Source organism: Theobroma umbraticum, unplaced genomic scaffold (genome assembly GCF_002168275.2).
Source record: "Theobroma umbraticum cultivar Fairchild unplaced genomic scaffold, ASM216827v3 scaffold_12.0, whole genome shotgun sequence".
NCBI classification, from domain to species: domain Eukaryota; kingdom Viridiplantae; phylum Streptophyta; class Magnoliopsida; order Malvales; family Malvaceae; genus Theobroma; species Theobroma umbraticum.
In genome coordinates, this window is record NW_018397272.1 from 2739728 (window position 1) to 2754986 (window position 15259).

General features: G+C 36.1%; 2 protein-coding genes across 2 annotated transcripts; both read right to left on the bottom strand.

Annotated features, from left to right (window-relative positions):
• Positions 1–1613: 1613 nt before the first annotated feature.
• PTEN1 (Calcium/lipid-binding (CaLB) phosphatase) lies at positions 1614–7468 on the bottom strand. The gene is made up of 8 exons (XM_021442017.2): positions 7278–7468; positions 6257–6580; positions 5525–5701; positions 4938–5051; positions 3744–3932; positions 2933–3169; positions 2434–2535; positions 1614–2217 (listed from the first exon to the last, which is right to left on the bottom strand). The coding sequence occupies exons 2-8, from the start codon at positions 6539–6541 to the stop codon at positions 2083–2085; spliced, it is 1239 nt and encodes a 412-aa protein (XP_021297692.1). The 5' UTR covers positions 6542–6580; positions 7278–7468; the 3' UTR covers positions 1614–2082.
• A 1276-nt stretch (positions 7469–8744) lies between these two features.
• On the bottom strand, positions 8745–13263 carry DND1 (Cyclic nucleotide-regulated ion channel family protein). The gene is made up of 8 exons (XM_021442005.2): positions 13054–13263; positions 12184–12817; positions 10862–11077; positions 10466–10782; positions 10015–10126; positions 9692–9928; positions 9507–9593; positions 8745–9414 (listed from the first exon to the last, which is right to left on the bottom strand). Exons 1-8 carry the CDS (start codon positions 13083–13085, stop codon positions 8926–8928), a joined length of 2124 nt encoding a protein of 707 aa, XP_021297680.1. The 5' UTR covers positions 13086–13263; the 3' UTR covers positions 8745–8925.
• Between the last annotated feature and the right edge of the window lie 1996 nt (positions 13264–15259).

Below are 15259 nucleotides of genomic sequence, written 5' to 3' on the forward strand. Positions count from 1 at the left end.
AGAACACGGCTTTGATGTATAGTGATCTCATAATTGTAAAAACTTTACAATTCTCTTGCAAAGCCTTTATATTCTATAGACTTCATATAATTAATACTTAATAACTCGTTATTATTGTATTAACATGAAGGAAAACCTCTATCAAATATAGTTATGCGAGTAAGTATGCATTAAACAACAATTTATATTCCTTGATGAATCTAGTTGACTTTAGGACATATACCAACAAGAATTACTGCATTACATTGTAATTAATGATTGTAAATCTAGAGAATAAACATCTAACATCTAGTTTTTCTATCATTCTATCCACAAAATTTGTTTTGTTTTTGGAATAAAAGTTGTTCATAAAGCCTCCACGTGAAATAATTATCTTCACTTTTACTGAAAAGGTGCGTTACAAAAATCAAGCATAGATGATCAAGCAAATGCAAGTAGTATGGAGAAGTGACATTAATGTTCTTACTTGATTAACATTGGCACTCGCCACCAATTCTTCAATATTCTTACCTTTGTCATTGCTCGCATCATCTTCTGCCATTTAAAAAAATCCAGATTTCGTAATTTTACTCTTCATTAACAAGATGAAGGCATTTATACATATAAGGCTTATATGGAGTGCAAGTAAATAGCAAACAAGGAAGTATTCTAATCTTAAATTTTCTTGCAAGTCAAGAACAAGGTTAATAAGAAAAGATTACGTAAGAGAATAATCCCCATAATTGTGTGTATAAGAATGAAAATAAAAGATTCACCAATAGCCTTCTTCACCATTATCACATTGGAGAACCACTCGGGATATTGGACCTCCCAGATGTATTCAGCTGGGCACAACTTATTGACATCAACTTTGATAGCTTGGATAATTTGGTCTAGTGCATATCTCCTCTACTTTTTGTTTTATCAGTTTAGCTAAGGGTGTACGTTCAAGTGTTAGGCAATGACAAATGGATGTATGCTTGGCATGTCTGTTACTGATTAGGTGAATACTTTAGCATTACATTGCTAGAATAAACGATTGTGTGCCTGATCATTTGAGAACCAATGTAGGTGGTTTTCTTATTATCTCCCTCATGGTTTGTTCAACTAGCTTTAACTTACTGAGTTTGGTTTTCATCTTCATTATCCAAGCTTTCTGGGGTTAAATTTTGTCAAATTGCTATGTACCACATTAAAACTTCACTGACATTCTACCCCCTACAGTGGTTTTCCTGGTTTCCGTGTTTGGAAGATTATTTAGCAGGTTAAGACAATTGAAGAGAAAGCAAGTGACATAGCCTGGCAATTGCTTGGTTGGTTTGGATGTATCCAATACCCGTGAGAGTTGGGAACTTTATGGCGAGACAATAGATGGCAATGACCATGCTGGTCTATTTCATTAGTAGGCAACCAAATATAGCATTATACGTCGAGGGTTGGTCTATTACCATGAAATCAACTATGAGGCTAAAAGTGTGTTTTCTTGGCCTATGGTGACTGGTAGACTGATGATACCCTTGACTGAGATGGTTGGTTGGCAAACCTGTAGATTGGTTTGTAAGATTAGGGTTGTTTGGGCCATCACCCAATTTTAGAAACGCTTCATATGTAAGTAGTTCAACTACACTTCTCTCGTCTACTAGGATACATTCTACTTGGAAGTTCCTAATCAAGGTTCTGATTAGAACTGTATCTCTCAATTCAGTGTAAAAACTCTTAAGCAATGCAGAGCAATGGACACCACAATTTTAAAAGAGGAGCACCAAGTCCAGAGCTAGATCCTGTTTAGTTAAGGAGAAGTTGAGATAGAGAGGAAATATCTGCCTGCGAACCTTGGAGATAGATGATTCAGATGCAATTTGACAGATCTGCAATCAGTGTCAAACATTGATATAAATCTCATCTCCTACCAAATGCTCTCAAATCTATGAGTACAAAACTTGTTCTTATTCCAGTATCTTACCACCCAAAGGCAAGATTACAGAATCACTCAGTGTGTAAGCTGTTGTATCACTTGATCCATAACTTCATCAAATGGACCATTTTGCCAGAAAAATCAAACAAACAAGGTGCATCGTATCGTTTCTTAAACAGATCTTGACTTTAGTTGTCATAATCAGATGAACATGACAAGGAATGCTTCGGGTTAGCAGGACCAAATAGCAACTCCACGCAGAAGGCAGGGCCACATATTGATCTACCTGTGCTCCCAACTTTGTCCAAATCCCGGATAGTAAACTGGCAAAGTTAAAATATAAAGTAAATTTAAATATGCAGTAAAATTTTAATCTTGGTATCCTTCATAAAACTGAGATATTTTAAATTGTCCATATCTCTCATTATTATATGGTATATATGACTGACAGGCAATTCTATTCTTTTCTTTTTGTCTCCTAAGAGTAGGGAAGCATATTAAGAAACAAAGAAAACCTTTAGAGGAAACCATAAACATACCTGTAACAAGCTATTTTTTATGAAGGCTGTGTTGAAACAAGCATAAAAAAGGCGACCTCCAATCATCTTTTGATAGAATATGACTCGCACATCTCCGCTAACCTGTCCAACTTAGTTAATTTTCATGCCTTTGGTACTAAAGGGTAAAAAGAACATAAATTTGAAGGCATGCAAGACTTTTTGAGCAAATTTAGATCCTCAACATGTTTCCAGACAATACACCATTTCATTAAGCATATGTATGTAAGTAATTCCAAAGAACTCCCCATACAGACTAGAGGTATAGTTTCCTTTTAATTTAATCTAAAAAATATGGTTAAACCCAACTGCTGAATAATTACTCTAATGTTGATAGTAGTCCTGAATACTTTGCTAGACTCTTGACCAAAATTTTCTGCTGCAAGCCAAAATACTCAGCATCCGCAACTCTGAATTTGACATAACACATCATAGCAAAGCAGACATATGAATCCAGGTGCAAGCATTACAAGCAACTTACTTGCACAGGTTTACTGAAATGATAGTCAAGACAGGTCTTCTGGTATAACACAGGACTTTCTGTGTCCATTTGGACTACGACACGAGGTTCTTCTGATTCTGATATATTCCCTTCTTCTCCACCTTCAATAAATGACAAGAAGTACCGAGGACTGCTGTTCGCCTCATATCCTTTATTGATTTCTCTACAGCAACTCTTGGCAACTTCGACAGGTGGACGGTACATCTGATTAGAAATCTGTGCAGTAAGGGTGGTAATATCTTGTGAGAAAATAAAGAAGAAAAGATGGCTTAGAATAGAGATAAACTTCATATTACTCAGGGAACAGTTAAGAATGGCAGTACTAGTCCAAGGTACATGCCTGCAACATCAGAAGTAAACAAATGAAAAACATTCCAAGGGATAAAGAATTGCGTTTTGGAAAACTTTAGATGACCTGAGTCTGTTTCAAAATTTAACAACTACTAATGCATGACATTACCAATTGATAAGGTTAGATGCTAAGTTCTAAAACTAGCATGTCAACCTACATTCACTTAACCACTAACTTTTTGCAGGCAAGAAGAAGTATTAACATCTGGAGTGACTATTGACCAGGGCCCAATGCAATCTCACTGCAAATTCGAGCCGATGAATGATGGGATTTTAGGTTGAAATGGGATTAATTTTAGTTTTCCCTTGATCATATATAAGATTTTCTAGTAAACCCTAGAAATTTGGTTAAGGATATGTGAAACCAAGCTCAGTTGATATTATGAATCTTTAGTTGTTTGGAATTCACAACTTGACTTAGTGGCATGAATGGAGTAACCTCTTGGAGCTCTGAGACCACAAAGAAGACAGAGGTTGTGTTAATGGTGTCATAAAGACGAATTCGTCGCAATTCTCTACTGCATGGTGGAGGCAAGTTGACATCTGGAAGTCCATTGCTAACTCCCCTTGGAAATGAAAGTATATTTTCCCAGTACCCCACATAACGACGTTGGCTTGGTATAGAGACCTATCAGAAGAAGTGCAGAAAGTTAAAACAGCATGAATGCATGATAGAACATTCTTTAAAGCACATTTATATACTGAAAGATGTTTACAAGGATGTGAATTCTTTGAAAGAGTATTTGGAGTTACATCATGTTTGTAGCTTGGATAGGTCCCTGCCTCAATTTTGTTTGAAAACTCCAAAGAGCATATGTGCCTAAAACTTGGCCTGGCATGGCATTCCTTCTACATTAATTTCTTTCATGTTCTTGATTGTAGATGGTTTATTTCTTGTTAATTTTCATCACTGTATACTGTTCCATCAAATTCAGCTATCTATAAGTGCAATCAATCAATTTTAATGAAGCATATTAGGTCAATCACAAAGCTTCCTCATAGTTTGTCTTTTTAGTGCAACCATCAACTTTGTAGGAATATTAATCAGTTCTAAATGTCATCAGTTTTTTCTATTAGTATCTTGTTTATCAGAACAATAAGTAGATACATAGATTGATATACAGATAGGAGATTGGGCAAATGAAGCTTTCCTTAGGTTTATGTAAAGGCAAATTACAGAAAAGGACCACTTTGGCTACTAATATCATGGTGATTCTATGTATCCTTACATAAACCCGCCATCAGAACCTCAAATAGTAAGAAATTATTGCACTAGATTTTTCCATAATAAACCATGTGCTTATATATGAATCCCTTTATACTTCAAATAACATTGAATGAGTTCTTCAACTGAGAACTCCATGAATAGTATTATCTGTTTCGTTTTTAAAGAAAGCATATCTTTTTGACTGATCAAGTTCATTAAAATGTTTCGACTAGTCACAATGTTCTGCAGTTTCAATTCTGTCTGGCAGTTAAATCTTCAATAAATGTAATTATATATATTTGATTAGTAATTATCATTTTCATTAAATAAAACAAAACATCAACTAACTCATACAACATACTTCATCATCTATTAACCATTGAAATTGCATCTAAAGATTCTCTTGCTATACCTAATACTACTTACTCCTTCATTGTTGGTAGTCCGTTTTTGGGCATACAGGTGAAGAGCTTCCTCTGCTAACATGCCTGTGAAAACAAGGTAGGCACACACCATTAATCCTGTTCGACCTTTGCCAGCCTGCAAGTTCAGGTGAAAGACACCGAAGTTGAGAACATTATCTAATCGAATAAAGAAAAATAATTACCACTGCAATGATCATTTTTAGATTACTAAACATCTAAAAAGAAACAATTTTGTATACATTTAAAACAGCAATCATTCTAATCTCTGGTGCTTGGTGACCACTAAAATTGCAAGAAATATTAATACAAAGACATATAAATGCAATGGCATCTGTATTTCCACTGTATCTATAATGAAATTACTGAAAATCATAAAGACTATTAATAAATCAAAAAAAGCAAAGAGATTAGATGTCAAAGCTAGTTCGGTATAAACCAATAACCACATAGCCCGGTGGTATCTTCTTTTGTAAAGAAGTTTGAGGTCTTGGATTTGAGTTATGGGTTCGTGGAATGTGAGGGGTGTAAAAGGGGTGAGGGCATGTTGAAGAGAAACAAAGAGAAAAGAAAGATGCTTGCCACTAATACCATGCAATGTATGACTGCAATATTTTTTGGGTCATCTGATAGCCATGAATGCACACTCTCACAGAACAACTTCATCATTTCGAGGGATGGAACGTGATTGTCATCAAAAGGAAACTTCTCCACACGGCCATGAAAATGCAATGGATCATAGTCTTCTTCTATACACAAATTGTAGATCTGCGAAATATTGTCAAAGAAATATTAGTTTTTGCTGAAATTTTGAGGGAAAGTTTGTAAAAGGATAGCCAAGAATTAGTTTTCAAAGAAATCACCAAAGAAGATGTATAATCAGTAAACCAATATTCATCGTGAAATCTATGTCGTCTATGTCAGTAAGAATGCAAACCATAACGACTTAATGGAGCCTTATTCTCAGCTTAAGTACTAGTTCATTTTAGACAGGGCAATATCCTCCATTAAAAATTAGAAAATAAAAAAGAATGTATTTTCCAAAAAGAATAAAACTGTATCAAACTAAATATTAAATCAATTACTATTAGGCTGAGCTGCAGCAGAACTTTGCAACCATTCATCAATCAACTACTCTGTACTTTCCTACTACTAGAGTAACCTAGGACAGGAAGATAATGGCTGCAAATTCATGCTTCTGATACTCGTAGAGTCAGAGATGCAATGAAATGGAAAAGGGATAACATAAATAAGACCACAAATTAATTGAAAAGATTAAAGTATAGGAAAACATGATTTTCACATTCAAAATACATACTTCACCTTATAATGCCCCTGGTGTCTCATTTCTAGCACAGACTTCACCTGCCAGAGAGGATTACGGTACATTGCTCGCATACGTTCAGCAGGAAATGACATTGCTAATAGACGATCTGTTATGTATGACATGTCCAGATCATAACCACCAACAACCATTCGCCTTCTTTTCTTGGACACCAGGTTCCGAATAAAAGAACTTGCTGTAAGATAAGCGAGCATTCTATGCTGGAGGAGAAGAGTGGCATTTCCATTCTTTCCTGGCACTGGCCTTGCAAATTTCAACCCCATTTGGCTAATACCTGTGACAACTTATGAATGCCAAGGTACCTACTAAACAATAAACAAGTCCGAAAAGAACTGCATAAATTTTATGGACTTGGAGACCAATAAAATGCACAAAATTGAATCTGCTATTTTTGAAAAAAAATCAAATGAATAAACATATTTCTGCTCACATATGATTGAAGACCTACTTTTTTAAAAAAAAAAATTATTTTCTGAAGATATGAAAATCTAGGTAAATAACAAATTAAAATGTCAGACCTACAAACATGTTGGGATGGTCAAGGTGCTTTGCATCATTCCAATGACTTCAGTATAATGGCATAGGTTATAAAACAAAATATTTTTCTTTCCCTTTTTAGAATTTGATGAACATAATTAAACTTTTTTCCCTTAAATTTTCCTTTCTGAGCAGAATGCTTAGCACTCCATATCAAAAGACTTGAAGGTCAGAGAATTTGCCTCCCGAAATCATTCATCTTTTGAATGACAATCAACAATTTTGATGATTTTCTTTTTGACTGCCAGAGGAGAAACAAGGAATTGAAATATGATCATGGAGCTATAAATTCAATTGTTCCTAGTTTCCATATGAACCAAACAAAGAACAAGCAGCTATTGTTAACTTTCTTAAAAGAGTTAAGGTGGAAGGCTCAAATCTCCCTTTCCCTCGAACTAGCAAAGAAATAAAGAAGAAACCAACAATGTACAAAGGAAAGGGTGGAAGAGAAACAGAATGTACCTTTGGGGTTGAACATCAAGTTCCCGATTCACTGACCAAAAAATTGGGAATGGATGCAATTCCTATGATTCCCAAATGAATATATTGAAAACCCTTTTCAAAGAATTTGGAAAACATAGAAAATGCTTTCATTCAAAAGGTGTAAGTGTCAGGGAGGCCAGGAAGGAATGATGATGATCATCTCCATTTTGTTTTAGTTACACCCCAGATGGAAAGAGAAATAGTAGTGGGATTATTTGGATATTCTATGCTAAATTTGCCTCCAACTCTCAGCCCCATATTTGGAGCAAAATGAGCTCTCTCTCTCTCTCTCTCTCTCATTCTTCCAGGCAATGTACATGTCAACCAAAACACAGTTATAGGAGGGATGACGAGACTTTCTTTAGTATTTTATTTTTTAGGATAACTGAAATTTGTACGACCAGTTTGGACGATGAAACTTCTCTGTCCTGCATTTTTCCTAGGTTGTTGTCCTGTGTTCAGTTGGGTTGATATTTAACTTACTAAATAATTGGATAGAAAATAGGATTCAAGTTTAACTTACTAAAAAATTGTTAGGACTATATTATAGCATAATGTAGAGGGGTTTTCCGTGAAATAAGAAGAGGTAGTGTTGCATATGACTAGAAAGAGATTGTATTAAAAGTGATGAGGCTCGAGTAGACCTCGAAGCAGCAAGTGCTGTGACAGGTGGTGGAAGAAGATATAGGAAGTAGGAAGGCAAGGATGTAGGAGGGAAGAGAGAGATTTAGAGAGAACAATGAGGGAGGATACAAGTGTAGACAGATAACATAGAGACGAGTGGGAATGTCCAAATTTTCCTAAAGGTCCCCATATGAATTGCCAAACTTCAGATACATAAACAAATGGTGCAATGAATTGATCTAATGGTACCTGATAAGGAATTAAAGTGTTTTTTTTATTAAAGTATTTTCATTATTTATTATATACTATAATTTCTTAGGAGATAATTTATTGATACTGAAAAGATAGTATATTAGTAATTAAAAATAAGCATCTGCATATATTTAAATATTTGATTCATTTATTAATACATTATTCTTCTTTTAAAGAAACAAGATTTGGATAATCAATTTTAATTGAATTTTTTACATTATTTTTTATATGAATTGAATTGAGTCGGCCGACTTTGGAATTTAAAGCAGATTAACAAATGTTTTTCATATCACGTCAACTTTTACTATATTTTACCTTGCAAACCATGTATAAGAGAATCTTTACCTTTCAATGAATCAGGTCAGGTCACCAAGTTCAATTTTGACTGCGCTAGAAAGATAAATCGTGTTGGATTAACTTGTCACCTCTACTTGCTGAATACCTGGTTTGAAGTTCACATTCCTATTACTGGTTTTAACCCAGGCTCAAAGTTTTACATATTGGCCACCTACAATATAAGGTCTTGCAGTCGGATGTTGTAAGAGACATTGAATTGAGGCTTGAGAGAGCTTACCGAAATGGTTTAGTTTATCAAAAGGGTTTATTATTATTTCCTGAAAAGTTAAGTTCCAATTCTCATATTATACAAAAAGTACAATGTCCCACGAATTTCCATGGTGATTATTCTGCCGAGAGAAACGAGGCTTTATTAGATGAGTACAGAATGACCAAAGCATTGCAGCAGCTGCTTTTATTCTAGGTGGTCATGTGGCCTGATTGACATGAACATTGCAGCATATTGTAGCAACCGGCGGTCACTGCTGTTTCCATTCTCTGTAACAGAAATCATTGGACCTCTAGTCCTGGTTCTGTAACGCCGCCAGGCAAGTTGTATATTCACAGCTGCCCATGTTCGCCAATTGGATGAATAGTATCTCGCTGTTCTTTTAAGCCTGTCATTGGCAAATTTGTACCTGAAGTGATCAGTGATGTATCTGAGATTATTTGCATCAAGACCAAATGCTTCAATTGACTCTACACAAACAAATGTTGCAGATGAGGCTGGAAGACGGTCTATAAATGGGCGACGAAGACACCAGGAGAGCAGCTCATCACCCAAAAAGCCTCCTGGCTCAATTATGCTTGTGGCTACCATGCCTTTGCTAAGGCTTTGGCTACGGTTTATGCGTCCACGAACTATAAACACCATTCTTTGCACAGGATCTCCTTCTCTAATTATCTGTTTCATGGGAACATATATTTAATAAGTTAAACAACCTTCTACACGCTTATAACAGGGTGAGAGATGAAGTATACTTCGTAAGCTTGCACCTTTTCGTCTTTAGAGAAGACAAGTGGCTTAACTCGATCGCAGATGTTGTCAAGAATAAGGTCATCCAAGTTGTGGAACAGAGGAACCTGAGAGAAAGGAATCGCAATTGAATTGGATTCATTGGAGAAAGCCTTAAACCAGTGTTGTTCAACTTCTAATATCCTATTACCATTTATAATAGTACCTTTTTGATGAGGTCAAGGCAAAGGTAGCGCTTAATGTCCCTCCGGAGACCTTCAGGCAAGTCTTTGATTAATTCCATTTCATCCTCTCCTCCCAAAGTTGCCCATTTCTGGCGTTCAAAGTGGCGAACTCTTTGCCTCAAACGGGATGGTAACTGCCTACGCTTCATCCACCATTCCATGTCACGACATCTCAGCTGCATTTTTCTCTTCTTTGCCATGACAGCATGCAAGAAAACCTTGATCATAAAGGATCCATCGTCAGTTAAGTTGGCTTTGGAAACTTGAATATATGTTCAGCACATAAAAAACAGTTCAGTGTCACCTGGATGTTTCCAATCAATAAAGTGAAGAGCAACAATCCAGCAAGCACAATGCATATACTGAACATCACTTCTAACCAGTGACTTGTTGGTTCAAGATCGTTTCCGAAGGTGCTGTTAATTGAAACATGGTGTGAGAAATGCCAGTAAATGGTCATTAACTTGCCAGCAGAAAACTTCAAGATCCAAGGCAGTTGTTATCAGGAGTTCAGATTAGAAATTAAAGCCAGGCTAAGCACACCCTGCCCTGAAATTCTGCTGTTTTACAAATGTCATGTTTAAGCAAACTGATATGAGAGGAGCAATTTCTTGAGTGTGTGTGATAACCTACTAGGATACTCAAATCTGGCCTTTGAACCAACAATTGTAACAAATAAAGGGAGTGCACCAACTGTTATTCAAGAGGAAAAGCATATTTAATTATTAGGATATTAATAATTATTTGCCACTTACCTGAGAGTCATTAAGCCCCAAAATATGGGATAAAGGATCTTAACAACAACAGAATTGCTAGAAACGACAGGAAGAGCCCACTGATAAATGCCATAATTGAATGGCCCGTGAACATCTAAACATAATGGTTTTCCAACAACTTTTGTTGAGTTACCACCGCAAGGATTTCCTACTGCTTCAGCTGGAAATAGAAATTGGTAACACACCTCCTCTGAGCAAGACAAAGAGAGTTTGCACCTCTCACTTCTGTCACACTGTTGCCGGAGGCATGAGGCTACGCGCTGTATTGCAAGGACATACCAGCATCCTCCAGCAACCTGCACACCAAAATCAAATGCAAAATCAGGAGAGGTTTCTTAAAGTTTGTGTCAGAATAAAAGTTATAGCGAGACTTACATGAGAGGCTATGAAGTAGGCTATGAGATTAAGGCCGAACCCCCACCAAATGGTGCCAAAGATGTAACCTGTGACCTTCTGCATCCTTCTCATCAAGCAAATGCTATGGTAAACCTTTGGGAGGAATTGGAACAAGAAGATTAATAGCAGGATGGTCATTATAAGCTTGATCTGCTCTTCTCTGATTAGTTTGGGTACAATTAACCAAAACACCGCCTGAAAAGGAACATAAGAAGAGGAGTACACGATGAAAAACTTGGAACAGCAGTTCATTTTGTTCTGTTTTACTTAAATCTCAAGTTATGCAGACATAAAACAATTGGATCAGAATAAAATTTAATGGCATCATGTTGGAAACATAATGGAGAACATCAGCTTTCCGAATCTGCAAGTAAGTAAACTACAGTTCTCCATGGAACATCCTGCATGGTATTTATTCAAATTAAGTAATCATATTACAATTAGTTTGTTTAATCGAAAAAATAATGAGGTTATAAATTTAAGGCATATCCCTTTCTACACTGTAAAACAAAATACATGCAAATTGACGGGTAACATGGTCCTGGACAAAACAAATATCCAACAAGAAACATGCAATCTTTTTGGTGATGATGCAACATGATAACCACCCAGCTGCAATGGAAGCAACCGAAGTCATTTTCTACAACCTCCTTGTCAAATAGGGAAAAAGGCCCTAGTGTCAGATCATTATCAGAATTCCGTAATAAAACAAAATGTGAAAAATTATATACAACAAAAAATAAAAAAGAACCCAAAACCACTGTATCTTAGGGTGGGGTTTGTGGCACCCACCTAATATTCTCAAATTTTGGGTCAGATCAAAATTTTGAAACTAATGATCACTCTATTACCCTATGCCTTTTTCCTTCCAATGGTCCAGAAATCATTGCCATCTTTGCATAAAGCAGCCATCATTAAGAAATCTTCAAAACCTCAGCAATGTTAAGGAAAACAAAAAAAATAAATAAATAAATAAAGAAAGAAAGAAAGAAAGAAACTGTGTGTACTTGTTTGCCTAATTCAATGAGAGGAGCAAGAATCCAAAATTGCCAACAGACCCCCTTCTGCATCATCATAATCAATGCACCTATCTTGACAGTTACTAAAAGATGAAAGCATCATTTACACATCAGCCTTCAATCATAATTCATTATAAGCTCGTTTACTTCATTTTTTTTTTATTTAAGTGTGAGGTGTATATTGGCTTGCATGGAAATTTGATGATGCGGCATATCATGATAGAGTAAAAATTGAACAATTAAAAAATAAAATAAAATAAAAATAGGTAAGTACTAACGGACCTGAGGAACTGGGAGAATCACAAAGGCATCAAACCAGAAACCTTTAAGGGAACGAACGTAATGAGAAGCTATGGCACGTGCGTCCCACACTAGTTTGCCGCAACCCACAACGAGTGACTCCCTTGACACGTACGCCAGCCTGAACTGAAGCCATAGATGAAACAAATGCACGGCGTCGACACACGTGCGAAGGACGGTTACAATGGCAGCAAGGCCACCATCCATGTACAAACAAGGAAAGCCACCTCTGCCTATCGATAAAGCATAAAAAAAAAGAGGATCAATAGCTAAGGCCATGCCACGAGCCAGCAGGAACGCGCGGTTCCATCTCTGCACGCGCTTGCTCCTTGGATCAAGCACATGTCCTAACGGGCCAGAAGGGTGCCGAGATGCAGCAGCTTGAGTCTTCTTCTGGCCGGCTCGGGCCTGAATGGGAACAAGGGAAGAGCCTGCTGAGGCTTCCCATTCAGGCTGGTGAGCATTGTCGCAGCTGGTGGAGTGGAAAACTGGTACTCCTACTTGAGTGCAAGCGTAGCATTCTACGGTGTTGGAAATTGGGTTGTCTTCGTTGATGTCGCCGCTGTGATCAGAGTTCTCACCGGGGGAGTTTTGAAGCTGGCCGAGTCCAATCCACCTGTTACAGAATTGGAAAACACCAACTTAGACATTTTTACGTATGTAACAAACGTTTAAATCTCAGGAGATCCTAGCACAACGTTGAAATCGTACTGTTATTTAAAATTTTTTAACTAGGCAAAAAGAAATATTTTTTTTAAATTCCTTTCCTGTTCGTAAATCATTAGTTACATAAAACCATTTTACATGCGTTTCTATTTTCAAGGAAAGGGAAGTAAGTGGAGGAGGGGAAACCTTGAGAGGGAGAAGTTGGACGGAGAAGGCATGGTGAGAAAAGTGGAACCATGGGAGAGAAAGGAGGGCTTGAAGAAGGAAAAGAGGAAGAGAAGAGAAGTATTTTGGGAGTGTGAGAAATGAAAAGAGAGAGACAGAGAGAGAGGTGTAAAGGAATAGGAGAGAAAGAAAGAGAGAATGGGGGAGGGGGGTTAGGAAGTGGCGGATGTGGTGCAGTTATTTGGAGGGATTATAATATACAGGAGGACTGGTCTGTCACGTAGCACATGAAGAGAGAGGGGGAGGGGATGGATGGGGGCGGGCCAGAGATGATGCCAAACCTAGCCACGGAACATGAAGGTGCGAGTCGTGGTAGGGTTTGGTTCCAGTCGAGCCATTGGGTCCACAATGGATCAAATGTGACTCGGATGAGCCATGACCACACCCTTGTCAATGTCAATTAAAGCCTCATTTATACTTACAGACACCCCCAAGAAAAACAACGACTAATAGATTTCTCTCACAACAAACCCACTCACTCGCACGCATTTGCTGCATTTTTCAGCAATTGCTCCCCATACTCAAAATTTTCCCTCTTGTGAATAATTATATGTTGAATGGGGCCAGTGCTGTTAAATCTAAATTTAACATCTTACTGGCTTCCTATAAAGTTGTAGTACGTAGATCACTGCCCTTTCTTTCCATGAAGTAGGCAGGGTTATTATAAGGGAAAAAAGGAAATGACCCTGGTTTTTTTTTTCTTCTTTTCTCTTTTTTTTTTCTGTTATATCTACCAAGTAAATACCTCTTTACCTTGAAGGTTTGACATTTTCTGTCTGCATGTGGTAAATTTTATCCACACTAATAGTTTCAATAGAGTCTTTCCCTAAATTTGATGTTAAATAGATATTATGGGGTAACCATACCGTATTTATAAGAACATTAAATATCAAATAAATAAAAACATGCTAATAGCGTAATTAGTATGAAATTACTTAACAGAATATTAAACCATGCAAAGAAACAGAGAATAGTTGAAAAAGAAAAACTCACTTTTACAAGCCAATAATAATTGACCTGTCTCAATAAAATTCACTCTATATATCAAGAATAAGACAGACAGGGGTAGGTGACTACCTGGGAAATGATCATCATAGTTTAATATAGTCAAAATTATTAGAAAAAAAAAATAAAGATACATCCAGAGAAACATTCGAAAAAAAATTCTCTGTTTTCCTGCTTCTAAGAAGGCCAGTAAGTAAGAATTTGACCATATGAATATATAGCAGCTATTCCCTACCTATCATTTATTGCTGTCCTCAGAGGCAACGCATGTTCAAAATATGGACCCCAACCCCAAAGTCGTGGGCTCCATATTGCAGAGGATTCCTGTTTGAGGTTGAGAATTGCTTAAAGAGTACAAAAATGTTGGGTAAATGACTAGGCCGGCTGTAAATTGACAGGAGAAGGTGGCATCTGTTTTTATACAAAAGTAAATTTTATGTATTATAATTTCTTTCAGCTTCTTTAATTCTTTTGTCTTTTATTTATAATTGGATCATAACATGCTTACATACGATTGAGCTTCACAACAATGTTGTCAATAAACAATAATTAGTTTTAATGAAGAAGAGACAAATATTTGGATGATTTCAATCTCACTTTCTCTTTAGATTTTCTTATATGTACTAGAAATAATAATAATAATAATAAAGAAGATATTGTGCTTGTTTAAGATCAATTAATGTGGTTATTCTTTCACAACTTTCCCTTTGATATACACCTTTTTTCTTCCTAATAAATTATTAAAAAGTAAAAGCAAATGGTAAAAATTAAAATGTTTTTTTAATTAAAATAATTGCCAGATGGCTAAAGCATAGTCATTGCATTTATAATACAAAAATAAAAGCATTGATTTTATCATTCATTTTTTGTAAAAATTGTTTACTTGTATCCAAACCATATTTTTACTTTTTACTTCCGAAAACAAAAAGTCAAGTAAATAATAGGATCCATGCTTTATGCTTTTCAATATTTAATTATCTAAGTCACCACGTTTAACATGAATTGCATTATACAATTATGTTTTTAGAATTTTCATGACAATGTAGATTCACGCATACCTATGTAAAAATGTCGAATTAATGGGCTATTTTGATTTTTTTTTTCAAGAAACTAACAAGGTTGTGGTTCATATTCCTTCTTCTAACATATATATATATATATA

Bases quoted from the DNA above. Each gene is read 5' to 3' on its own strand.
- PTEN1 (XM_021442017.2), bottom strand. From the start codon at position 6,541: ATGGGGTTGAAATTTGCAAGGCCAGTGCCAGGAAAGAATGGAAATGCC. The intron at 5,052-5,524 runs GTATTAGTGGCA...CTGAACTTGCAG, and splicing joins TTGCAGTCATACATTGCATG to GCTGGCAAAGGTCGAACAGG. The intron at 2,536-2,932 runs GTAAGTTGCTTG...TAAGTTGGACAG, and splicing joins ATTTCAGTAAACCTGTGCAA to GTTAGCGGAGATGTGCGAGT.
- DND1 (XM_021442005.2), bottom strand. From the start codon at position 13,085: ATGCCTTCTCCGTCCAACTTCTCCCTCTCAAG. The intron at 10,783-10,861 runs GTAAGTCTCGCT...TTTGGTGTGCAG, and splicing joins CCTACTTCATAGCCTCTCAT to GTTGCTGGAGGATGCTGGTA. The intron at 9,415-9,506 runs GTGCAAGCTTAC...CCCATGAAACAG, and splicing joins TCTTCTCTAAAGACGAAAAG to ATAATTAGAGAAGGAGATCC.